We start from the raw sequence: 26219 nt of genomic DNA on the forward strand, positions 1-26219 counted from the left end.
CTGGCCTCCAATGCTCTGGCAAGTCCCTTTGATCACCAAAGCCACGGAGCCGAGCCACCTCCAGCCAATGTCAGGCACATGATGTGGGGGCCACTGTTGAACCACTAAGAACCATGGCCCCTGACCAGCAGAGCAGATCCATCACCTTCCGGACTGCGAGGAACACACATGATTACGTCCTTCTCAACCCTTGCCACGAGCAGAAGGCGGCTCTGACTCGCCCTGTTTGGGGTAAGAAAACACCCTCTCTGCTGGCTCGCCCAGGTTTGCCAGGCAGCCGGGCAGAGATCCACACCCAGGGCAGCGGTCCCCGGCGGTGCTTCCTGGCTGTGCTCTCCAGCAGCCGGCTTTCGAGGCTGAGATGAGCCACGTCCTCCTCGCAGCTGAGAATTCACGTTTGCCCCCGCGAAGCACGCCTCCCGCTCAGACACGACAGATGCACCTCCGTGGTTGACGGCTGCACCGTGAACCCGGGAGCTAACACAGGGCCTGGTGGGAAAGGCAGGCGAGGTCTCTGACCTCGCCGCTCCAAACGAGCCTCAGGCCTTGCCGGACGGCCCGGGACCCAGACCCAGGCCTCCGGGTCCTCTGGTTTCCCTCTTACCCTGAGTGGAGGGGGCGTCTCTCCCGAGAGGCTGGGGCCACCCCATGGCCCTGCTTTTGGAGGCTTCATGGTGAAGCACCTGGCAAGAACAACAAGAACATCCCACAATTCACTGCGAGTGTTATTCTCCCTCCGTCCCGTCCAGGCTCGGCAGGCCGGCACCCCAGAGGCCCGGACCCTGGCCAGCGCCGCCGCCTCCTCCGGCCCGGCTAACGGTGCGCGCCGCGAACAAAGCTGCCCTTGAGGCCCGGCCATGGAAAAGGCTTTATGAAGCCCACAGGGGCCCCCGGTTATTTTGCAACAAGTCATATCCCATGAAGAAACCCACTTCTCCGCAGCACAAAACAGAGGGAGATTAAAGAGAAAGGCAGGGGTGCAGAAGCGCAGGGAGGCCCCCCGTCGCTCCGTCTGGCCAGAACCGAGTCTTTTAGTGCCCGTGTCGTCTACAAAGACGATGCGCGGGTGATCTACGGCCCTCATACATCACGCGGTGACAGGGTGCTCCCGGCCCTGTACCTTGAAAATACGACGCGTGCCAGCAGAAGCAACGGGGGATTAACAAGGAGGCCCCTTCATAGTTCACTTCCCCAACATCTCAATTCTCGCTTAATGGGCTTTCGTGTGTTGCGGATCTGATGCCATGTAAGGGTTGAGATCTGGCTCTTTTTTTTTAATTTCTTTTTTTTTTTTTTTTTTTTTGGCCTTTGCAAGGAAGTCTTAGAACAAAGACACGCAGGCCATTAGAATGTCCCGCTCCTCGAGAACAGCTCTGATTTAAAACAGGGCCATGTCAAGCAGCTCCCCGTTCTGTTTAATTGTATTTTGAAATGCAACCAACGCATTGGAGATGGCAGAACACGAAAGAAATAAGCACCCAATAAAAGCAGTAGCCCAGAGAAAGGAGCGCCGCCTGGCTTCTATTACAGCGAGTGCCGCCCGGAAAGCCAGAGGCCCAGGCCCGGGGTCAGGGTCAGAGTCAGAGGGCCTGAGCACCGCGCCCTGTCCCGGCTCCCAGAGGCCGACCTGAAAGCCAGGCGGTGGCCGTGCCCCCATCTGCCAGGAGCCAGGAGGAACAGAGTCCGTGTCAGCCTCCTTCCTTTACGTGGCCCACGTGCCCAAGTCTACCCAGCCGGAAGGGACTCAAACAGTAGGATGTGGGATGGAGTCAGTGTCACAGAGGAATGACCATAGACCTACTCACACACACACACACACATACACACACTCACACACACAGAGACTCACACACATTCACACACTCACACACACACACACACTCACACAGACTCACACACACTCACACAGACTCACACACAGTCACACACACACACTCACACACACACACACACACACTCACACACACACAAACTCACACACACACACAGACTCACACACACTCTCACACACACACACACACTCACACACACACTCTCACACACACACACTCACAAACACACAAGAGGAAGGTGTGAACCAGAAGGAGGGTCACAGGGTCTTGCAGAGCAACCGGGCCTCGTGCACAAGCAACCCGCTGCCTCTGCCAGCTCCCCTGGTTACTTCACAGCGCAAGGCGCCCTCAGCACGTGACGAATAACGAATCAGCTGCTGCTTCTGCCCAAAAAAGAAAACAGGAAAGAAAGGGGAGGTGCGATTCTAGGAACACGTCCATTTCTTGCTGCTGAGTTCTTTTGAATTCTCGAGAAGATGATGGGGTTCAACTCTGACCACCAGGAGGGCCTATAGTGCAGGGGGTCACAGCCGGGCTCTCCTGTCCGGGGGGACCGCACAGGGGCTGTGTGCCAGGTAGGCAGGGCATTAGAGCAACTGTAGAACGAAAGTTTAGGAGTTAAAAATAGCCCGGACAGTGTGGCTCAGTGGTTGAGTGTGGACCTATGAACCAGGAAGTCACCGTTAGATTCCCAGTCAGGGCACATGCCTGCGTTGCAGGCTCCATCCCCAGTGTGGGGCCTGCAGGAGGCAGCTGATCAATGATTCTCTCATCATTGATATTTCTCTCTCTCTCCCTCCCTCTCCCTTCCTCTCTGAAATCAATAAAAACATATTTTAAAATAAGAAAATTATCATAAAGTTAGAGTGACTTCCCTGCGGAAGGTTGCGATGCGATATATGAAGGCTGGGGGGCTGCAGGGGCTATATGGAGCACCCCTTTTCTGACTCAGCAAATATACGAAGCCGAGCTCCCTGACTCTGCAAAGAAATGGAGAACTCCATGGGCCTATGCACAGAAGTGATCCTCGGCCAAAGCGGGGGAACCCTCCACCACACGGCAGCGGGCGTCCCCGCTCCCACCTGTGACCGGCGTGCCGAACCATGGGCACCTGTCCCTGCCCAGGTCCCTCTCCCACCCACCATGGTGGGACTCACCAGATCAGCAAATGCCTCTCCCTCCTGTAGGTCGACAGACAGCAAGCCACCGAGCCCACTGAGCCGATTCCTCACAGAATAGAGCAGCTTGTTCCCGGGCCGTGGGGAGAGCCCACGCACCACCGGGAGCTCCACAAACACCTGCTCTGACAAGTGCCCGGAGCTGCCAGCCAGGGACCAGGCCGGCGGAGGGGCCTCACAGCCCATCTGTCATCTTGACAAAGTAACTTTCTGGTCATGGTGAGACACTTTCAGAGACATCTGCGCCATTGACCCCTACCCCCAGCCATCTCGGAGGCTTTCAAAGGGCCCCCTGGGGGGCCAGGCTGGCGAGCTGGTTCCCGCCAGCTGCTTGGGGAGGGCGAATAGCAGTGAGGGTGCCGCGATGTAGCAGGTGCCCGAGGATCCGGGCTCCTGGGCTGTGTCCTCCACAGTGCTACCCACTGCAGAGGGTGGCCAGTTAGCCCGAGGGAGGAATGCCAGGCAGGGGAGCAAGGGGGCAGGAGCACCTGGCTGACTGGGCGCTCACAGACAGACATGGGCAGGCCAGCCTCTCAAGGTGACCCTCCACAGGAAGGCAGCCCTGTGGGCGAGGTTGTCCTGGCCCACTCCCCTGGGCCCTAGGCAGCACACACTCTTGGCCACGGTTCCCCGAGGGCCACATGCAGATGTCAGAAAGAACCGGAGAAGCCGCTGCTGTATTGTGGTGTTTTTTGTTTTGTTTTGTTTTGTTTTCCTCACCCTGGGATATTTTTCCATTGATTTTTACAGAGAGTGGAAGAGAGAGGGGAAGACAGAGAGAAATATTGAAGTGACAGAAACACATGGATTGCTTTGCCTCATGCACATGCCCCAACCAGGGCCTGCTACTGAGGTACATGCCTTGGACCAGGATTGAACTCAGGACCCTTCAGTCCAAAGGCGGCCGATGCTCTATCCACTGAGCCAAACCGGCCAGGGCTCACAGGTGTATTTAGTAGCTTCAAAATGAAATGTGGATTCATTCACTTCCACTTTAAACTCATTAAACCAACAACAAATACTAGTTTTGCAAATAATCCACTTCTGACTGAGGTGTGATCAAGAAAAGGACTAGTTACCCACAAAACATGAACATGAACTTGTCGCTAATGAGATTCGTAACATGTGCCCTATTTTTTAAAAAATGGCTTTTACTAGTGAAAGGGTTTCATTGGAGGGAAGCAGCCCTGGTCCCGGGTGCCAGAAGGAGGCCTGTGCTGGCAGCCGGGGGAAGGAAGGCCAATTCTTGCACAAATTTTCATGCATCGGGACTCTAGTCTAAAAGAAGACAAAAGTGTCAACCAAAGACAAATGACCCTTAGGAAACGAGGCATCTTGAGTCCGAGCTTGGGTTTTCCTGCAGGTGAAAATGCGACACTACAGAACTCCAGTCTACCTGACGGAAAAACCACGAATCCATTCAACAAATATTTTTGGAGGCCCTGCTGCGGGCCAGGCACTGTGCCAGGTTTTGCTGGGAACAGAGAACATGAATCGGAGACGTGTTCTGCCCTGTGAGAGCTTAAAATCCAGGAGGGCGGGACCAGGGCACAGACACAGCAAAAGTACCGCACAGCCCGCAACGTGACGGGCATGTAGCCATCCCCGAGTTCAAAGGGAAAAGTCAGTTTTAACCAAATTTCACTGCCACAAACTCCCAGGGACCTTCCAGGCATCTCGGTTCCTTTCACCCTCACATGAGCCCCTGAAAGGCCCAAAGTAAAGCTTTGTTGCACAGCTGTGTCACCAAGGCAGGATCAGACCGACACACCTCAGCACCTTGGGATGTGACAACCCACAAAAAGGCCCTTCGGTGACCATATCCCAGGGCATTCCAATTCAGGGGAGGCCACCTGGCTTCGCACTGTGAGCAGAACTTCCATTGTCTTATGTGCATCCTGGAGAAATATTTTTTTTAATATTTTATTGATTTGTTACAGAGAGGAAAAGAGAGGGTTAGTTAGAAACATTGATGAGAGAGAATCATCGATCAGCTGCCTCTTGCACACCCCTTACTGGGGATATGTCCGCAATCAAGGTATATATGCCCTTGACTGGAATCAAACCCCGGACCTTTCAGTCCGCAGGCCGACACTCTATCCACTGAGCCAAACTGGTATTGGCCTGGGAAAACATTTTGTGCCACTTTCTTCTTGCTCTTCAAAATCGTCATAATGAACACACGTTACTAGCCTTTCGCCTGGCTATTTATGCTTTAGGTAAAGCATAAAGTACCAACCCACTGAACTTTAATTTCCATCCCAAAAGCAATAATGATCATGCCACCCAGTGGGAATAGCACTATCTACTTTTTTAAATTGTTTTCTACAGAAAAATTATCATATAATCATTACTGTTCATTATATATTTTCTTGTAGTTATGTTATTTGTCATTGGAGACAACTTTTCATCCTTCAGCCAGAGTATCTGTATAATCTTCCTGCCACCAGACTCGAGATGCAAAGTCATGTGAGCTACGAAAACGGCAAGTCACCACTACAGCAAAAGCAGAGTTTAAAGTAGGAAAAGAAAAAGTATAATTTATTTTGAGGAAAGAGAATTAGATCTTCAAATTACTGAGTTAAAAAAATTATACATGCCCTACCTGGTTGGGGTCTGAGGATAGAATGTCAGCCTGAAACTAAAGTTCCCGGGTTTGATTGTGGTCAAGGGCACATACCATAGTTGCAGGCACTGGTTAGGTCACATGTGGGAGGCAACCAATCAATGTGTCTCTCTCACATCAATGTTTCTCTTTCTCTGTCTCTTGTCTATCCCCCTCCCTTCCATTCTCTCTTTAAAAAAAAAAAATCAATGGACAAATATCTTCGAATAAGGATTAACAACAACAAAGTTAAATGTAAGCATATCCAGGTCAGGGAGGACCTTCGTGGACCAAGTTATATTTCAGAGTGTCTTCGCGATGAGAAGAGAAGCCACTGGAGGGTTTTTCATTAAAAGGTGAAATAATTGGATGTATTTTTCTAAATGATCACTAGTTGATAATCTATTGTCTGGAGGCAAAGTGATCAGGGAAGTAGTTAGACATAATCAGATACATGGTCGAGGTTTTGCTGTCAAGATTTGCTAACAGACTGAACGTAGAGTGTAAGAGAAAGCAGAATCAAGGGTCATGGTTGGTGGCCTGAGGTTGCTGGTTGGAGGAAACTAGCTTTACGGGGGAGGAAGGTAGAAAACAAGATCTCTGCTTGAGACATTTTCAGTTTGAGACGCTTCCTAGACACCCAGGTGAGAGGTCACAGAGGCATCTGGATGTACCAGTGTGCATTTGAAGGCTCAGGGCGGGTCAAGCAGCACACAGGCAGCTTTGAAGCCGTGGATCAACATAAACTCACCCCGGGAAGGGCTAGACACAGAAAAAACACCCTCATTGAACCTTGGGGCCCCCCAACATTCAAAGTTTGAGAATATCAGGAAGACCTAACCAAAAAAGATCTGGTAAAGAATAGCCAAATAAACAGAATTCTTATAAATCCATCACGCAAATGCTGAGAACTCTATACTTGTAAGTCCTTGTGCGCGCGCGCACACACACACACACACACACACACACACACACAGCTGTACACGGTCACTGGTTGAGATTATTACATTAATCTAGTGACCACCAGAGGTCACCTTTTCTCAGCACCTGCCTCTGTGCCAGCTACCTAGAGACCAAGATACCTCTCCCAGTCCTGGTCAACCATGTGAGGTTCACAAAGATGATGCTGTCTTGGCCATGCTGGCCACTCCTTAACCCGAGTGCTAAGACCCACCATGTCTGCCATGCTAATCCCTGTGTGACTAGGCTCAAGTTTAGGAAGTTTAAGAGTGGCAGAAAGTTCTAGGACCAATGTCTCCAAACTACAGGCCTGGGACCCATCAGAGCCTTGTGACCAAAGGTGAAGTAAGTGTTAAAGGTAGGTGTGGGGGTGATAGGATATTAAACCCTATGAATAAGAAGAAGAAAGGAAGGAAGGAAGGAAGGAGGAGGGAGGGGGGAGGGAAGGGAGGGGAGGAGGGAGGGAGGAGGGAGTGGAGAAAGGATGAGAAGGTGGGAAGGAGGAGAATGGAAGGAAGGAGGAAGGAGGAAGAAAGACAGAAAGAAAAGAAAAGAAAGCCAAGCGAAACTCCATATCCCCCCCAGAATATCACAAGAAAGAAAAAAGAAACATAAAAGTTTGGGCATCCTTCATTTTAAGTTTTCCTTCTCCATGACACAAGGTCTGAAGACAAGGCCCTGGGGTCCACCGAGTCCACAGTCAGGCCTTGCTTCCAATTTCTAAACCCAACACAAGAGGCTGAGCACAGCTCCTCCGTGGTACCCAGGGCGCAGGGCTCTGGGGAAGATGCCTGCATTCACAGGAGGCATCGGCCAAGGCGCTGAGGAGCACCCTCAGCCGCCTTGGGGCTCGCTCTGGATGTGTGTGCAAGAGGCAGAAGCTGGTGGAGAAGCCAGAGCTGAGGACACAACACAACTCTGGGATCTGTACTCCTCTCTGTCCTTCTGAAATAATTCCTTCTCACGCATCTGAAGGCTTTGAAAGTCCCCCGGGCATTCTCTCCACCAGGCTGCATTGTATCAGTGCATCACCATTGGTGAAAACTATTTCCTAAACCCCACCTAGGTGCTTGGCTCTGCTCTAAGCTGGCCCTGAAGCTGTTCCCAGCCATCCTGGTCTCGACCCCTTAGTCACGATCACCAGCAGCCTGTGTCAGAGGCCTCCCCACTGGACACTCCATCCCCCAACCATCTGGCCAAGTGTGTGTGTGCAGGAAGAACAACTACCCCACTGTGATTCTGTTGGTGCATCTCATTATCAGGCCGAAACCAAGAATTAAAAACCGAAACTGAGAAAAACAAGCCACAGGACTCGGGGAGTGGTGACGTCATGGAAATGCTGGGCTAATTACAGAGAAAGAAAATAACACGGTAAAAAAAAATAATAATGAAGATGGAGATGATAAAGGTGAAACCCAGGGACTACAGAATAACAGACTAATTTAAAAAAACAAAACAAAAAAAAACCCACAATTTTTAAGGATTCTCATTTAAAGTGCGGACAATAGTTCATCCACGTGACCCGAACTGTGTGAAGGCGGTGAGTCAGAACCAGGTGTGCTCTCCGAGATCAGGTAAAGGACGGGGTGGGCAGCAATCGGGGGGCCTAAAGAGAGAGGAAAGAACTAAAATTTATCAGAAGGCTTCTGTTCTGGATGAGGAAGGCACCTGCTGGATGGGCATGGCCAGAAAGAATGGAAGGGGAGGGAGTGGGGGCAATTCTCAATCCCCATCACATGACCATCAGCAGGGCCACTGCTTGCCCCTGGCTCCCCCAGATGCTGCCGGGCCTGGCAAGTCCGTCACAAAACCCAGGCCGGAGTTTGAATTGCTCCATCCAGTTGGCTCACGCTGAAGATCAACACACGGACGTCACATCAGCTTCATCGCGCAGCTGCTGCCCATCATGGAAAGACCACAGGAAACGAAGTCCATCCCCGTGGGAATCCGTCCCGGGAAAGGGCTGGCTGTCCCCCAGAGGGCCAGCCTGTCCCACCCAAAGGCGCCAGGCAGGACCCTACCTAACCAAACCACAAGGACCGCGAGAAGCAGAATCCCTAGGGAAGTGGTTTGCCGGGTCTCTCTCACTCCTGGCCTCAGGCGCTTTCTCAACCCCGTGGTCAGGAGGCATTGTCTGCAAGATACCTATCTCCTGGAGCCTCAGGGCTGGCCAGGATTCCCACACTGGAATTACAGGCCCGTCTCCAGGACGTGCAGTGTGAGTTCATCGCGCTTGACTTTTCTGAGCCTGGTTGATCTCGACTGCGGACAGGTTTCCTGAGAAAACCGGCCCTACTCGCAGCCTGGACAGGGACACGCAGGCTGCCCCAGACGTGGTGTTTCTTCATGAAATAGTTACGGAGACTTCCAGTGTGCAAGATGCTCAGGAGAACTGGACACTCTTCCTGCCCTGAAGAAGCTTCGCATCCAGTCAGGGAGATGGCAGGGCAAATTATAAACTTCAGGGTGGGCAGGAGGAACGGACACAGTGAGGCCTCAAAGAATTAGTAATTCTGATGGATGACTCAGGGAAGCTTAGTGGAGGAGAGGACGAGAGCAGGAGTGGCAGTTGGGTGAATATGGTTAATGTGCGAGGTGACTGAGGACACCCCACAACTATAACGGTATGCACATGAGAGCTGCCCTACTATGGGGCTGTACCAATGACAAGAAGGTCTGCTGTGCCTAACCACTCGTTCCCAGCTTCACTGGGAACTGACTTATATTTATATATCCTTCCCTTTCCCTAGCCTGAAATGGAAGTTTTTCAAAAATTAGCCCCTGCATAGAGTCCATGGAAGAGTATTGAAAATAGAAATTATTTTTAGGTAATACTTTCAACAATCAAGATTTAATTTTTTTTTAAAGCCTGAGAAGAAGAAAAAATAGAGAATCTCTTTTTTTCTGTTATTGAATTTATTGATGTGACATTGATTCCTGTAGGTTTCAGGTGTACAGTTCTATAATATATCATGTGTATATTGCATTGTGTTCACCACCCCAGGTCAAGTCTCCTTCATTCACCATGTATCCCTCCTTTACCAAAAAATAAATAAATAAATAAAGGAAGGAAAGAAAAATAGAGATTCTGTGGTCTCTCTGTCAGATCTACTGAGTCAGACCGTCTGGAGTGAGGCCCCAGGATCTACATTTTTAACAAGTTCCCTGGTGGTTTATCTGCGCATTAAACGTGAGAGCACCATGGCTGGGGCCCTGGCGGGGAGAACAGAGGAAAGGACTTGTGAATGACCTACAACTGTGAGACAGAAGGTGGGAGTCGGTCACTGTGTGGGTGCGGGGCAGGGAGAGGACAGGCTGCCAGACCGGGACAGGATTGTCTGCTCCTTGTCCCCAGTGCTCAGGGCCCCCACCCCCAGCTTGTGCACAAGTTCGAGTTCAATCACATGGTCACACTTTTTTTTTAAATGATAGAAGGTAGTTTGCAAACTAAATCCATTATCCGAATTTTATATTAAGTACATACATATCCTTCCACATATATCCATATATGTAATCTAGCGGTTGGTTCTGATTAATGAACTGTTCCAACCAAGGGTTAATATCTGTGGCTTGTATGAGTTCATCAGTTTTCAAAGAACTCTAAAGCAATAAAAGACAGTTAACTTCAAAACTCTCAGGAACATAATTTAATCTCTTTGGTCACGTAAAAAAAAGCTCCTTTTCCAATCTCGCCGTGCCCCGGGCCGTTATTAACATAAATGTTCAATAAATGTGACTGAGTCGAATGACCATCAATCATTGCTCCACTGCAGCCCTGTCATTGGTACCAAGGAAACTTCCCGCTGCGGTCAGAGGCTCCTGAGGATGAGGGAAGGCCAGTTCCTTCAGAGCTGGGGGTGGAGGTTAGGGGGCGTTTGCCTGTTACTGTCTCAGCAGCGTTTCATTGTTAGTCTATGAACCCAGAGTGAAGTTCCCCCTGAATGTAAAGCCCCCGCACTAAGACCTGTCAGGATGACCTGTTGGATGACTTCCTCCAGTGGAAAAAGCCTCCCCGTGCTCCAAGAGCTCTCAGGTGGACCGCAGGAGTGCCGGTTCTACAGTTCAGCACCGCAGAAATGGCCGCATGCTTCCGAAGAACACCACCATCGAACTAGTGTCCTGTCAGCACGCTTCCCTTTGTCCCTGCCCACAGTAAGGTTTACAGAAAACAGAGAAAACTCACATCGCATTCTGTAATAAATCCCAGCTCCTTCCCCACGCATGCTGCCACTCACAGAAGGAAGCCACTGCCCTCTGGCACCTGCACCCCCAGTACACCCAGGCACAGCCCAGCACATCCCGGCACATCCTGGCTCATCCCAGCTCATCTCAGCTCATCCCAGTTCATCCCAGTTCATCCCAGCTCATCCCAGCTCATCCCAGCTCATTCTAGTTCATCCCAGTTCGTCCCAGCTCATCCAGCTCATCCCAGCTCATCCCAGTTCATTCCAGCTCATCCCAGTTCGTCCCAGCTCATCCAGCTCATCCAGTTCATCCCAGCTCATCCCAGTTCATTCCAGCTCATCCCAGCTCATTTTGTTTCATTCCAGCTCATCCCAGCTCATCCCAGTTCATCCCTGAATTGTAATTTAGGTCACCTCTTAGTCTTAGGGGAAAAGAATTTCCACCCCAGGTGACTACCTGTGTGCTAATGGACTCAGAGTTGGGCTCTGGTGGGTCCCCTGGCACAGGAACCATTATTCACACGGGCTTGAGAACAGAAGCTGCCACATCTCAATCCCAATAGGCGGTTCCCCCATCCCGCCAGGAGCATGAGTGCAGCTACTGGCAGGAGGCGAACTATCTACTAATAGTTTGGCATAGCAGCTCTCCGGTGGGAAAACATCTGATTGATCCTCCATGTCCTCTCCATCAGGAAATTAGTGTCTCTACCCCCACCCCACCACCCCTCCCAGACCAGGAAGCACTGCTCTGTGAAAGCCCCCAGGCTACTGCTCTCACACTACAGTCCACAAAGCAGGAGGGACCCCCAGGCCAGGAGAATTTGTGAATTTCTGAGAAGTCAAGGGACAGAGCGAGGTAGACACTGCACAGCGAGGCTTTACAGAGCAGACGGGTCGGGCTCCTGGGACCCCCGCCACACACAGGCACAGGGAGCCTGGGGCACCTGCCTCAGCTTCGCTCCAACCGCTCTGTCCCGTTAGAGCAGCCAATGGACTAGGAAGGCCCAGGACTTCGTAAGGAATAAACCAGGTGTCTTCAAACTACGGCCCGCGGGCCACATGGGGCCTGCAGAGGAGTCTGATCCGGCCCGCCAGGTTTTTTGGGCAGTGAGCGCAGCCGAGGTGTTACAGTAGGAATTAGTAGTTCATATAGTCCGACCCTCCAGCTCTCTGAGGGACCGTGATCTGGCCCCCACTTTAAAAAGTTTGAGGACCCCTGAAACTCTGAGGATAAAGAAGGAAAATGCCGAGCAGGGTGGAGAGGACACTGAGGGAGAAAAAAAAGGGACATCTGTACTACTTTCAACAGTAAAGATAAGCTTAAAAAAAAGGGGGGGGGGGAATGAAAATGCCATTCCTTTGCTCATTGAAAAGAAATCAGTGTGAGGTCAAAGGAACCTTAATTATTGCCGCTATCCACAGAGTTGCTTCAAAGACAAACCTAGGAAGTTAGGTTAAAACAAAACAAAACCAAAAAATGTTTATGGAGAAGCATGAAAAGAAATGAAGATAAAGAAGCTAAAAACGGCCGAAACTGGTTTGGCTCAGTGGATAGAGCTTTGGACTGCGGACTGAAAGGTCCCAGGTTCAATTCCGGTCAAGGGCATGTACCTTGGTTGTGGGCACATCCCCAGTAGGGGATGTGCAAGAGGCAGCTGATCGATGATTCTCTCTCATCGATGTTTCTAACTCTCTATCTCTCTCTCTTCCCCTCTGTAAAAAAATCAATAAAATATATTTTAAAAGAAAGGAAGGAAGGAAGGAAGGAAGGAAGGAAGGAAGGAAGGAAGGAAGGAAGGAAGGAAGGAAGGAGCGAGAGGGAAGGAAGGAAGGAAGGAAGGAAGGAAGGAAGGAAGGAAGGAAGGAAGGAAGGAAGGAAGGAAGGAAGGAAGGAAGGAAGGAAGGAAGGAAGGAAGGAAGGAAAGAAAGAAAGAAAGAAAGAAAGAAAGAAAGAAAGAAAGAAAGAAAGAAAGAAAGAAAGAAAGAAAGAAAGAAAGAAGAAACTAAAAACGGCCCTAGCCGGATTGGATCATTGGCCTGTGGACTGAAGGGTCCAGGGTTCGGTTCTGGTCAAGGGCACATGCCTGGGTTGTGGGCTCGATCACCAGTAGAGGGCGTACAGGAGGCAGCCCATCAAGGATTCTCTCATCATTGATGCTCTGTCTCTCTCCCTTTCCCTTCCTCTCTGAAATAAAAACATATTTTTTTTAAAAAGAAGCAGCAGCTAAAAGCACCTCTTGCAGAGGCCCCAAGAAATGTTAGAGCAGCCCTGAGCGCCGCCGTGTTCCCAGCTCCTTTCTGGGGTTCTGCTGGCCACAGTCTCCCCGGGGATCTTTGAGGCCAGGAACCCCACCAGAGGCCACCACATGGGGTCTGAGAAGATCTGCCTGCGCCCACCAGCCTGGGCAGCCACGGAAACACACCCGGCCACGCCTATTTGTTGGCCCAAGAGCGCAAGCGCTGTTTGGAAACGTGTGCTTCTGTAGGTGACAATGTGATGCGGTGATCTCGATGCTTTCCACTGTCACTGTCCCCCTGTTCCAAGTGTCTGGGTACCCTCTCTGGTGGGGCAGGTCCTCTCCCGCCGTCACTGATGGTTATCCCATCAAAGCCGGCCAGTCACCTGGCGACACGCTCTGGTCCATGGAGATGCCACCTGTCCCTCTCTCGTTGCCTCTTGTTGAGCCACCTGAGCGAAACCTTCCCTCGCCATTCCAGCTACAGACCCCTGCCTTTCTCGTTTGGCAGACCTGGGTTCGTACCACCCATGACCTAACATTAAAAAAAAACAACAAAAAAAAAAACCCACCTCATTATGCTACAGGACATGCACATACAATGAGGCCTTTGTCCTTAGAAGAAAAACATAATTTTCAGCAGAGCAGCTCCCAGAAGCCAAGGGAGCGAACGTCCAAAAGCGAACATAAACACGGGGCTGTGTCCAGGCTGTGGAGTCAGCCTCACTGGAAGGGGGGGATGTGGCTCCTGGGACCCGAGGCGTTTTTCATGGTGACTTCTGCCAGCGGTGGGGAGAATCCCAGGCCTGCACCGTCGCCGGCATCCCGGCTGTTTGGGGGGGGGGGGGGGGGGGATGTTCCTTTTGTCGCCAAGAAAAGCAGGTCTGGGTGTCCATAGGATGCTGAATTTTCAAATGTGAGCACAATCCCCTGAAGGCGGGGGGAGGGGAGGGTGTGTTTTCATCATGATTCCTTAGGATGTCTCTTACAGCGGAGGCTGACCTCCTGGGACAGGCTTTCTGGGAGAGTCCTGTTTTGGAACGCGGAGTCCCCTGCTGGGGGGAGCTCTCCCTCCCAAGTGTTCACAACGCAAACTATAAACAGGAAGCTCAGGCCTGACTCCCACTCAAGTCCAAGGTTGCGGACCTCTCTGGCCGCAGCTATGGGCCTCACAGAGAGGACGGGATGAGGTTCGTAGATTGAGGACCTCCTCTTTTCGGACAGGAACCCGCCCAAGGAACCACCTCACAGAGGGAGAGAAGGGGACACAGACTCTGGTTGCCGGGTCCTCTGGTCGCCAACACACAAGGCGGTGTGCGCTCGACAGGTCCCCATGCCCAAATCCAGTCACATCGGCGCATCAGGAGCCATCCTACGAGGCCCACACCAGGGGAATGCGGGAGTGATGGTGGTCCGTCACACAGCGGGACTCTGCTCCCTCCAAAGTGGGAGGACTCACAGGGCTCAGGAGGACTCACAAGGCTCGGGCTCAGTGGGTCCACTCAGGAATTAGTTCTACATCTTCGCCGCCTACCGGTCACTTCCTGATTCAGTGCCAGAGAAGGCCACCTGGACCTCATTGCAAAAGCCACTGTGGCCCTGGCTGGTGCGGCTCAACTGGTTGGACGCCATCCTGTGCACCAAAGGGTTGCAGGTTCAATTCCAGGTCAGGGCACATGCCCAGGTTTCGGGTTGGATCCCCAGCAGCGGGCATGCAGGAGGCAGCTAATGGATGTTTCTCTTTCTCTTCCTCTCTCTAAATCAATAAAAACATACTTAAAAAGAAAAGCAGCGCTGTGGTTAGCTGTCCGCAGGTGGACACCAACCAAGCAGATGTGCCATTTAAATACAAATGGAGAAGCGACCCATCTCACTAAGCCCACGGCCAGTTTCCCATTTTCAGCAGAAAGGCTAGCTGCCACCGCACCGCAGTTCCATTGTCGATGCAAACAGAAATCCCAAATAAACACGCGTTCATAGAGACTGACAGTAGACTGCAGTGAGCACGGTGCATTTCACCACTTCTTAGAAGTGCCTTCCAGACAGGAACTGCAAAGGAGTTAGGCGGTGGTGGCAGCTAGGATTCCTGAAGTGCCCACCACGTGCCCTCCTGTTTTAAGAATGTTTCACCTGCTTTCACTTACAAATCTGACAAAAGCCCTGTGATGAAGATAAAGATATCGAGATACAAGAATATCAGGCAGTGCACCCAAAACCTAAAAAATATATATTGAAATGATGTGCCAAAAACTGGTTTGTGGCCGATAGCTCATTTTCTTCTATTTAAGTTCTTGTTCTTAATAATTCCACTTACACTGACTGCAAAGGGCTTTCACAGACATCAGCAGATTTAACCCATACACAGCCCTTCTGTTCATTGCGACTATCAATAGCCACGGTCTGCAATAGTATTCCTCCTTATAGATGAAGCTGAAGGGCACGCCCCCCTGCGGCCTGCCCAGACCTCACCACTAAGTCTCGGAGAGTGCGAGGCACCTGCGTGGTGATGCACAGCCGGCGGGCAGCCCAGGTGAGACGTGAATCCATAATTCCAGACAGCTCGCCATAGCTGCACTTCCATCGTAAAACGGACATTAAAAATTCAGTGAAAAGGGGAAATGTTTTTCTTGAAGATCAAATTATATCATAATATTTTAACAGCACCATTAACAGTTTAATAGAGCAAACTTGAAAGTTTACAATGGTAAGTTTTTATATTAGCCTCTTTTATATTGTTGCTTTTTTTCATAATTTAAAAAAAAAAGCCCGTGTGGCCTTGTCCAATCTGCACTTCACTATATAAACATTCCAAAGACTTTTGCAGAAGTATATTAGTTTTATCCATGAAATTAGTTTTGTTTGGGTACCTTTAAAATTTTCATGTGGTAATTAGTCCCTTTTTCTAAGGTCTTTTCAAATCCAAGTTTGGAAAATCTGTGATTTTTGCACTCAATTTTCAAAATCCCTACATCAGACTTAAGTTTTGGATTTCTGTCAAATTCCATCTACCAACAACTTGATTCATGGGCACATGTGCAGCAGGTATAAAGGAGGTGGGCACCATGACTGGCTGTTCCAAATCATCCATGACGGTGAGAAGTCCTTCTTTGATATTCTTCTAGAATCTTCCATCTAACTCTGCAATCATCAATACTACTGGACTGTCTCTCTTCAAATATCTTTTGTGTGGTTCTCCTCTTTCTTCTATAACTACTTCTCAACCTCTTTCATGGGCTTCTCCCTTTTCTATCCTCTTAAACATAACCCTTCTTCTCATTACTCTATTAAGCCCAGTCCTTGAAATCTCAATTTATACCCCTTGCCGAGACAAGTAATGTATCCTCAAAGTCTTGAAGTTTATTTCATTGCAGACAGTTAACAAATTGGTGTTTTCTAGTCCTGGTTTCTCTTTTGAGACCAAGGTCCACATTTATTTGGCTTTTCTACTTGGAAGGTCTACACAGTCCATCTCAAGTCTAAATCCCTGGTCTCTTCTCTTCCTACATTGGCTAGAACATTGCCTAAATGCCTGGCCAGTATTGCTCAGTAGTTGAGCACCAACCTATAATGAGGTCACAGTTCAATTCCTGGTCAGGGCACATGTCCGAGTTGCAGGCTCAATCCCCAGTGTGGGGCCTGTGGGAGGCAGCCAATCAATGATTTTCTCTCATCATTGATATTTCTCTCTCTCTCTCCCTCTCCCTTCCTCTCTGAAATCAGTAAAAATAAATTTTAAAGTGTGGAGGGGAAAAAAAGTAAACATTAACGAGTCTCAAAATTCCCTTCAATCACCCTCTCTCTCACCCCTATTACCCTGTTTCCCCGAAAACAAGACAGTGTCTTATATTAATTTTTTCTCCCAAAGTTGCGCTAGGTCTTATTTTTGGAGGATGTCTTATTTTCGGGAAAACACGGTATCTATTTTATTGCCAAGTGCTAGCTACGTGGGCTCCAAAACTCCTGTGCAAATTAGGGGTTCTAGCATACTGGTACATCTTCTATAGTGAGCTACTCAATTTGTTTTTGCACAAAACTTGGCTAATACCGAGGATGCAATCGTGGTAATACACAATTGGCCAAATGGGTCCTGCGACGGTGCACAGCAGGTTGTCCCTGTGGGTAAGAAGTGAGAGCTGTCACCGACATAGAACTTTTAGAGTGAGCTCTGGGAAGTAAACCATCCCACTCCAAGTAGCAGCATCCTGCTCCAGAGACACCAGTGACCATCAAGGTGACTACCCCTGTGACACCCAGCTCCATGGCGATGGCAGCTGCCTGCTAACTGCCGTGTCTTGCTGGGCATGGTTTAGAGCCTCTTGATCTAAATATTCTAGATTTACAAGGTGCTTACGGACATTCAGAAGGGTGAGCCACACTGGTTTACCCCAGAGCCTTCTACCCATTCCCACTACCCATCTGATCCACCTGACCCCAGCTCATCCCTGGACACACTGCCCAGCTCCAGCCCCTGCACACTCTGAACATCGCCCATAAAAGCTCCCAGATGAGTTTACATAAAACACAACTTTTTTAAAAAAATAGTTTTTATTGATTTCAGAGACAGAGAAATAAAAACATCCACGATGAGAATCATTGATTGGCTGCCTCCTGCATGGCCCCCCGCTGAGGATTGAGCCTGCAACCCAGGCACATGCCCTGACTGTGAATCAAACTGTGACCTCCTGGTTCATAGGAAGATGCTCAACCACTGAGCCATACCGGTTGGGCATAAAACATATCTTATTAGATCACATAACCGCACAAACATACTCAGTGGCTCCCCCGATGAATGAGCGGAACTAATGTCTCTGTCATGGCACTCAGACTCTCCCCTCCCTGGCGCCCACACAGCTTCTGACTCGGGCTCCCCATCAGAGCTTTGGGAACAGGGCATCCCACTAGCCCTATGGGTCCCACACACATACTTTTCTGTGCCTTTCCCCAAAAGGGGCCTTGCCAGGACCTCCCCTCCCTGCCCCCCAGGCTCGGGGTGACCCAGTCACAATGCATCTACGAGTCCCTTGGTGCCTGCGTCTGGGTCACTCCTGTGAGACGCATTGATGCCTGTGTCTGTCTCCCCCATTCGGCTGCGAGCAAGAATCCGTCCTGTTGGTCTTGGCCTCCCCGAGGTGCCCGCACGGCACAATGCTTCCAACACAGAGCAGGCTAAGAATAACAAAGTGAAAGGGAAGGGGAGAACCAAGTGTGGAGAGAAGGAAGAAAGAATAATATTATGGAGTTTATAACCTGCGATCCCGAGTGCCTTGAGTGCTGTTTTATAGAATTAGAGCTGAAAATCAAGAGGTCTTAAAATACACACCCAGCTCATTGGCTGGACGTGGCGAAGTTCAAGGAGCGCACTTGACCCCCCGGTGCCACGAAAGGTGGTGTTATTTCTATTATTTTATGGCATAAAGGAGCCCGTCTGCCAGCGGTCGGAGGGGAGTCCCTCGGAAGAGGGTGTGAAACACTGATCCCTGTGTTTATTCAGCCGATGGTTACCCATTGCCTTTACCCGCCTTCCATCCATTGGCCTTGCCTGGCTCTTCCCAGCCCCGGGTCCTGCCCTCCGTCCACACCATGTCAGGACCGCACAGCATGGCCTACAGGCAGGACGCAGAACGCAGCTGAGAGTGGATGTGCGCTGGAAAGAGCGGAGTCGCCAAACAAAATGAAAGGGTGTTTCCAGAGGGGCAGGGTGGGGTTGGGGGAGCACGTGCTTTAGGCAGCTAAACCCACCGGGGTCTGGATGGAGGGATGGCTACGGGGCGGGCCAGGAAAATCCCCGCGCTGCCAGACCACTAGGCAGTTTTTCCAGAATTACGGCGCTCCTGGGCCCGCACCCGGCCCTGCTGCCAACAAAAGTACAAGCACAGGGGACCCCCAGGCATGGTGATGGGAACGTTCTGCAGGAAAATGAGGCCCCTCTCCCCCGGAAAGTTTCCTTAGTGCTTAACGGAGAACAGGAGGAAAACTTATCCCCCCGCCCGCCGACCGCCGGACCAATTAGGAAGCAGCGTGCTTGGCCCCGTCCAAGCCTAGAGAGACTGAAGGCCCCGCTAATGGTTACTGACTTCGCCCCGGTCAGGCCTAACGGTGGGTGGGCTTGGCACCCTCCTCCCTCCTTCTCCTCTCCACCAACTCCCCGTTTCCCCTTTTCCCATGAGGCTCTGCAGCCTGTTCCAGGTGAGGAAATGAGGACCAAGGCAAGAACGTCATCCAGAGAATCACTGCACGCTGAGCCTTATATGCTTCATTGCATGTAATCCCCACGGCACCCTGGGACCTCGGCGCTGCTGTCCACCCCACTGTCCAGACATGGAAACAGAGGCTTAGGAAGGTGAGGTGACTTTCCCAGATTTACCACCCGTCAGTGACAGAGCCGCAATGAGAACCTAAGACTAGGGGATGGCGGAGCCCGAGCCCTTGGCTAATATGACATGACTCCCACCAAAAGCTACCTGGGCTGTGTCTTCCTTCGAAAGGGCCCTCCCAGTCCCAGACATGATAGGGATTATGAGACCAAGATCACGCTAACAGCCCCCGGGGAGTGCCCGTGTCAGCCTTGCAGAGGTCAAAACCACTCGCTGACATGCCTAGAGGTATTTTTCCACATGTCTAAGCAGCAAAGTGGTTTAGAGGGGAAGGCACTGGCTTCATGTCCCAGGCAGTCTCTCAGTAACTGTGTGTCCACAGGGCATTTGCTCTGCTTGCTGAGCCTCGATAAGGCATAGGCAAAAGCAATGGCCTCAGAGCTGGGGTGGGTGAATCTGCCAGCACAATGCCATACACTGATTACCTTCCCCAAAAAACGGTTTTATCGAATGCCTTGTTCCATGGAAAAGCAATTGGTCAATACACTTTCTATGCAGGGAAGGAAGGAAGGAAGGAAGGAAGGAAGGAAGGAAGGAAGGAAGGAAGGAAGGAAGGAAGGAAGGAAAGAAGCCAGTTCACTTCCACTTCCTTAGTGAGAATCCAAAGTCTAAAAATTATATAAAGCAATTTTCAAAATTATACTGCAAGCTATGTATATGTGCATGTATTAAGTACTATATCTTTCTGAACACATCTGGATTCCTTTATCTCTCTCTTTCTCTCTTTCTTCCTCTCTCCCTATCTGCACCCCAACTCCTCCCCCCCCCCTCTCTCTCGCACACATGCACACTCACACGAATTGAATCCTGATGCAATGTTATCTCTCTCATTCCCAAACATGTGCCTAACACTTGTTCAGATAATAGATATCTTTTCTCTAGCCAGTTAATTTGAACAATAAAAATACATGAGGATTTTATAGAGATAAGGCCCCCGAGAGACCCCAAGATGCTGGTAGCTGCTTGTTCGGTGATGGAAGACTTCTGTGATGAAGAAGTGGAAGACAACAGACAAAGTCTCCTCTGTTTTCACCACTTGCTGGGCTCCAAGGGGGGTAGGGGGGCGCTCTGTGTGACACCGAATTTCACGTTGCTTTTTATGGGCAGAGGGTCCATATCTACGTGGCACCTCTGGATTTAAAAGAGGGAATTAAAACCTCAGAATAATGTTTTTTGCTGAACAACATGTCTGCCAAACTAAGCTCTCTCACTGACTTCTGGTTTTCGGAGTCCCGGCCTCCGAAGTCATGCTGGGTTTCCAGGACTGAGCCTAAGACCACCGGCTTGGGCCACAACCTCTCGGCTCCAGTTGGGAAAAGGGGGTGAGAGGTTGTCGGAGGACCACTTCTCAGGGCCGCTGGGTGGCTTGGGGAAGCCAGAAAGAGCCAGACAATTGCTTTAGACTCCTGATCTGGATGTGGCTGGCTCCTGTGGGCCTCAGTGACAGCGCTGCTGTGCTTCCCCAGATGACATGGGGAAAATAATTCTAGCAAGCACTGGGGGAAAGAAAATCACACACTCCAGCAGTAAGTCTGGGCCTGCCTTCCCGCACCTCTTAAAAGACCATTTTGCAAGGCGGTGAGAGGCCTTGCTTAGCTTCCTAACTAAACAATGGAACACTTTGCAGCCTTCACCTAACCCGCCTCCTCACGCCCCCAGATCTCAGGCCCGACTTCTCACCTTTCCCCTGGAACAGAGACACCCCAGCTTTCTGTCCCACACACGGTGAAGCGATATCCATCACCAGCTAACAAACAGGTTATTCTTGGACCACGACTGGTTCTGGCAAGATGCTCGGGCCCATGCAGGCGAGGATACATGAGAAGAAAATTCTCCAGTTCTGCTCGCCGGGGCCACTGCCCTCGCTGTCATCCTCAAAATTCCCACAGAAATGAGCTCATTCCGCCTTGGAAACATTTCGGAGCTTACAAGTTTAAATCAGGCCAAGTTGATTTTGTGGGGGGTGGTTTTCAAGCTTTTAAAGCGTAATTATATGCAGGACTTTGTGCCACCTATTTCCTCCCAACTGTAACATTTTACATCTTTTTTAAGCATACGTTGAGGTTAGCTTTTTTTTATTTTTTTATACATGTTATGAAATAAGATATGAACTTATGCTCAGTATTCGGTCCCTTTTTGCCAAAAGGCTAGACCAACACAAACTAAATATGACTATTTCCTTTATCCAAAGCACAGTTTTGACTATTACATACCCTTTTAACGTACATACATAAAACCAGTCACAACCAAAGCTCCCCACAGGTCAACCAAACTCCTAACCAGTCTTTCCTTTCATCTAATCTGATTAACAAATGTCAGCTAAGCAGACTCCTGAGAGACTCCAAAGAAAAAAACAAAACAACTCAAAGCGACGCCAAGTAGTAAAGTAAGTGGACGGTCTTTCCATTTTTCTCCTGGCTTTTTCATACATCCACTCAGCAAATAGCCTCTTTCACTTGCTTGTAGGCATGTGCCTTGGAGGCAGATGAAAACAACAGGAGAATGAGTTCCCAGCTCTGATATTTGCAAAAATATGCCTTTCACGCCGCTGACCTCGGTTTCCTCGTCTGCAAAATAGGGGTAAAAGCCTCTCGAAAGATTTTTTTTGAAGGAGTCAGTGAAATAGTGCAGACTTAGATAAGCGCCAGAAATAAAGTGGCTGGTACATATTAGTTGCTATTGCTTATATTATCCATCTGTTAAATAGGACTGTCTTCCAGCCTAAGTGTCAAAATGCTAGGCAGCCTCATGGTCAGGGGGGCCACTCCAAAATCCATGGGCCGCAGTGGGAAGTTACAAGAGCATATACAAACAGAGATCTGGTCATCTAGCTATTCTTACTCAATGTTTTTGAAATATATTTTTATTGATGTCAGAGAGGAAGGGAGAGGGGGAGAGAAAGAGAAACATCAATGATAAGAGAGCATCATTGATTGGCTGCCTTTTGCACGCCCCACACTGAGGATTCAGCCTGTAGCCTGGGCATGTGCCCTGACTGGGAATCAAACCATGACCTCCAGGTTCATAGGTTGTTGCTCAACCACTGAGCCACGCCAACTGGCTATTCTTACTCCATGTTACCAAGTCATTTACAAATGTTTGGGAAGCAACAGTGACTATGATAACTTGGGTCCCAGGACCCCAAACCCATGCACGGGCCACAGAGCACAGCACTGAGCCTTTGCTAGGGATAACGTGAGTGAGAGCGCCGGAGGCCCCAGTGAGCACGTTTCAAAAGGATTCCACTCAAGGCAGATACCCCCAAATGTTCCTTCAGGACATAACTGGACCTACTCTCCTTCTAAGCTTAAGCAGTGCTTTCCTGAAACAGACATGACTTTCACTGGATTACCAGCAGATGCATTTTTTTTTTTTTCTCTCTCTTCCGAGTCACTCCTTGCTCTCAAAGGGCAGGATTCTAGGCCTGAGCTGATGATCAGGAAGGCCGCACTTTGAGAGAAAGAACTTCTTCCCGCAGGGTGTGGTCCCGAAAAGGGGAATGCTCTGCGGGAAATTTTTCGTAACGTAATTTGGGAACCGTGTGCAAAACCCAAGCGGCTATTTACACTTCGAGCTCAGTGATATCGTGGAGGAGAACAACAATATTTTTACATGTGCTCAGAGCTCCGAGCTTTTAAAGGTTCGTTGGGGTAATTTCCTCTGAAGAGAATAAGATAAAATAATTCACTCACAATATCAAGATAAGAGAAATTGAAAGGGGGATCATACCATCCCCCCTCCACACACACACACACACTACATTTGTAAATATATAACTGTGTCAAAATTTAAATGCAGAGCATCTTTTCAACAGGCTCTTTAGGGAAAGGTCATGAAAGGCAGCTCAGAAACACAAAATCTGAAGAGCCTGCCTCTCTGAGCCCTTTCCTGATGTTTCTCTTCTCAGCCAGCAAAAGGCATTTTCGCCTGTGATTCTGTTGATTTCCTCAGGGCAGTGGTCGGCAGACTCACTAGTCAACTGAGCCAGCTATCAACAGTACAACGACTGAAATTCCTCTTGAGAGCCAAATGTTTTAAACTTAAACTTCTTCTAACGCCACTTCTTCAACATAGATTCGCCCAGGCCGTGGTATTTTTGTGGAAGAAAGAGCCACACTCAAGGGGCCAAAGAGCCGCAGTTTGCAGACCACATGCGCAGAACCTGACCATCATTGGATACAGGCATGCCCCCTCACCCACTTACCATTGGGCAACATGGCCCTCCTCTCTTGTCATGAGAGAGTTTGGGCAGTTTGAACCCAGATGGCTGGGCGCCCACCTACTCTGAAAGGACCCCCTTCGCCAGCTCCGTGCAGAACGCAGACCTGATCACCAACGTTCACCTCTCTCTCTGGAGCCTCACACGCTCGCATGGCCTTCATGTATTTCCAACAGGGTGTGTGGTGGGCAGCCTTTCGCTGAGGCTTGCCAAAGGTGATTGGCATGGAAAACTCCCTTAGAAACGTGGCTCTTTGTGAGTCTATATTCCATCTCAGAAACTCATATTCATATAACTTAATCTCCCCCATGTGGTTACTTACTAGTTCTTATCGTTAACTATAAACTGGAACAAATTCTTTTCTTTTTTTTTTTAATCTACGGCCACTGCCAGGGTTAACAAAGCAGCTGACAGCCAAGTGTCATTCTCTGTTAAGAACCAAATATCCTTCTTGACTCACATTTCCAAATCCAAAATATAATAAGGACGGTTTTGAGCGCTTAGGTTCTAACAGGCCAAGAAATCCCAGGCGACACCCTGTCCTCAGGTTTATCCTCTGTAACTGTCACTCCTCTCTCCCCTTGTCCCGCACCTTATCACTGGTAAGGTAGCTACGTGTTATCTCGCCATTTTCACACTGAGCTCAGATGACAGAATCGAGGCAGAAAGTTGGACGGCGCCTGTGACATGATGGCCACAGCCATTCCTGGGAGCAGACAGTGCACACGGCAATCACCACTGGGTCAATGCCACACAAAGTCCCCCCTTAAAGCTATTTCTGTAAAGACGAGGTCAAAGAGACGAAGTCCCAGACAGACGACACAGAAATTGCCAAAGTCCATCAAACTCAGAAATTCAGCTCAACTCCGTCCTCCAGCTATGCACAGCTTTGTAAGGACCGAAAACCATTTTTAAGATCTGGTTTAGGATTACATTGAGTGAGTTCCCCTGGTCAGAGGGAGCCATTGGCTGGCTGTCCATGGCCTGCCCTCCCTACTTACCAAGCAGACGCACATTATGCAGGGGTTGTCCGTGATAAACGGGATCTGGAGGACTTCACCTTCATTTTCACATTTTGCAACAGAACCTGAAATGAAGAAGAAGAAAAAATTATTTTTATTTTTAAATTTAGCTTATTGGCATTACTACAAAATTAAATTTTTTTTACACTAATCCTTTTTGAAATGACTACCCAAATTTCAGAAATTCCTAATGAGTTTTAAATGATCAAACTCACCAAAAATAAAAAAAAATAATTCCACCTACCTCTGGGGGGGAAAATATTTTCTAAATAGTTTTATTTGAACAGGTTTTTTTTTTTTTTTTTTAAAGGACAGTAGCCATACGGGTTAAGCACAATTCGTGGGATCTTTAATAATACTCCTCCTTTACGCAGGAATTTCAACTGAACACACACACACCCCCATATGAAAAATAGATCCAAATTGGCCATTCGAGCAGATTTTAAATCCGAACACCATTCAGGGCCGTGTCAATGAAAAGGCCTTTTTATGAATCTGTCTCTTATTGTCTTGATTTGAAATCGCAGTTTCTTTCCTCTCCTCTTAGAAATGGACTCAATATTTTCTCTTCTGCACCAGGTGTCAGTAAAGTATGTCCTTCAGAATAGCAGTGGAGGCCCTCACCTGCCTGGAAACATGTAATTACTATATCCCGCTATTACTACCCTTTCAAAATAGGGTCGTTTCTTTTAAATTTAAGGTCTGAAGAGTGGGTGCTACAAAAAGCACTCCTGACAGGAGCTATATTGGAACCTTAGAGAGTCAGAAAGAAGGATGTGTGAAAAAAACCGTGCACATTTTTCCTTACTTGTGCCGAAACAAGGGTTGAGGAGACTATTAAAATCAAATGAAGGGGCTTCTTCCATTCAGATAGAAGGTCTATCCCTACATTGCTGTCAGCATCCTCTCAGCCCTTAACCAACCTCACTGCCTCCAACCCCTGAGCCCCGCGGGCTTCGCTGCATCCCCGCCAGCCGGAGAGGGGCAGGCGCTCCGAACCCTCCCGCCCGGGGCGCCGGCGCCTCCTCTCCCAGGTGCCCTGCCGGCGCCCGGGCGGGCCGCTCCCTCCGGCCCCCTCCCCTACCTGTCAAGAAGGAGGAAGCCAGGGACGTGGGGACCCCCGAGCAATTGAGCAGCAGCAGGACGCAGCAGGTAATCCCGGGCGAGCGCCGGCGGGGACGCTCAGCCGGAGCCCTGACGGCGGCGAACCAGCGCATCGTCACCTGGAGGGGGTCCCGGCCGCAGGTCCCGCGCCGCCGCCTCTCCGCCGCCGCCGCCCGCGATCAGAAAGGGCTCTCGGCGGGCGAGCCCGGAGACAGTCCGAGCGGGAGGGAGGGAGGCGGGCGCCCGGGAGCCGGGGGGGCGGGGAGGGCGGGGAGGCAGGGGGGCCGGGAGGGGGGGCGGCGGAGGGAGGCGGGGGTGGGGTGGGGGGCGCCGGGGAGGAGGGGTCCTGCGGCCGGGCTCCTCCAAGGCGGCGTTTTTTAGGGAGTTGCTCCCGAAGCTCTGGCGTCTGCCTCCTCGCCAGAGAGGGGCCGGCGGGAGGAGGGGGTGTCGGGGCGGCCGGGACTGGCAGCGCTGCCCGCTGCGCACCGCTCCCCGCGCCGCCGG

The 26219-nt window shown here is 50.1% G+C and overlaps 1 protein-coding gene across 3 annotated transcripts in view; it reads right to left on the reverse strand.

Moving 5' to 3' along the window:
* BMPER (BMP binding endothelial regulator) overlaps positions 1-25931 on the reverse strand; it is a 187498-nt gene extending 161567 nt beyond the window's left edge. The window contains exons 1-2 of one of the 3 annotated variants that reach the window (XM_045578644.1): positions 25696-25931; positions 24591-24676 (exon numbers count right to left, since the gene is read on the reverse strand). In XM_045578644.1, coding sequence (XP_045434600.1) covers positions 24591-24676; positions 25696-25828 — 219 coding nt within the window. In that variant the 5' untranslated portion in view covers positions 25829-25931. The remainder of the gene's footprint in view (positions 1-24590; positions 24677-25695) is intronic. The other 2 variants (XM_036429887.2, XM_036429886.2) reach the window with 2 other exon arrangements.
* Between the last annotated feature and the right edge of the window lie 288 nt (positions 25932-26219).

Source organism: Pipistrellus kuhlii, unplaced genomic scaffold (assembly GCF_014108245.1).
Source record: "Pipistrellus kuhlii isolate mPipKuh1 unplaced genomic scaffold, mPipKuh1.p scaffold_m20_p_10, whole genome shotgun sequence".
Classification (NCBI taxonomy): Eukaryota; Metazoa; Chordata; class Mammalia; order Chiroptera; family Vespertilionidae; genus Pipistrellus; species Pipistrellus kuhlii.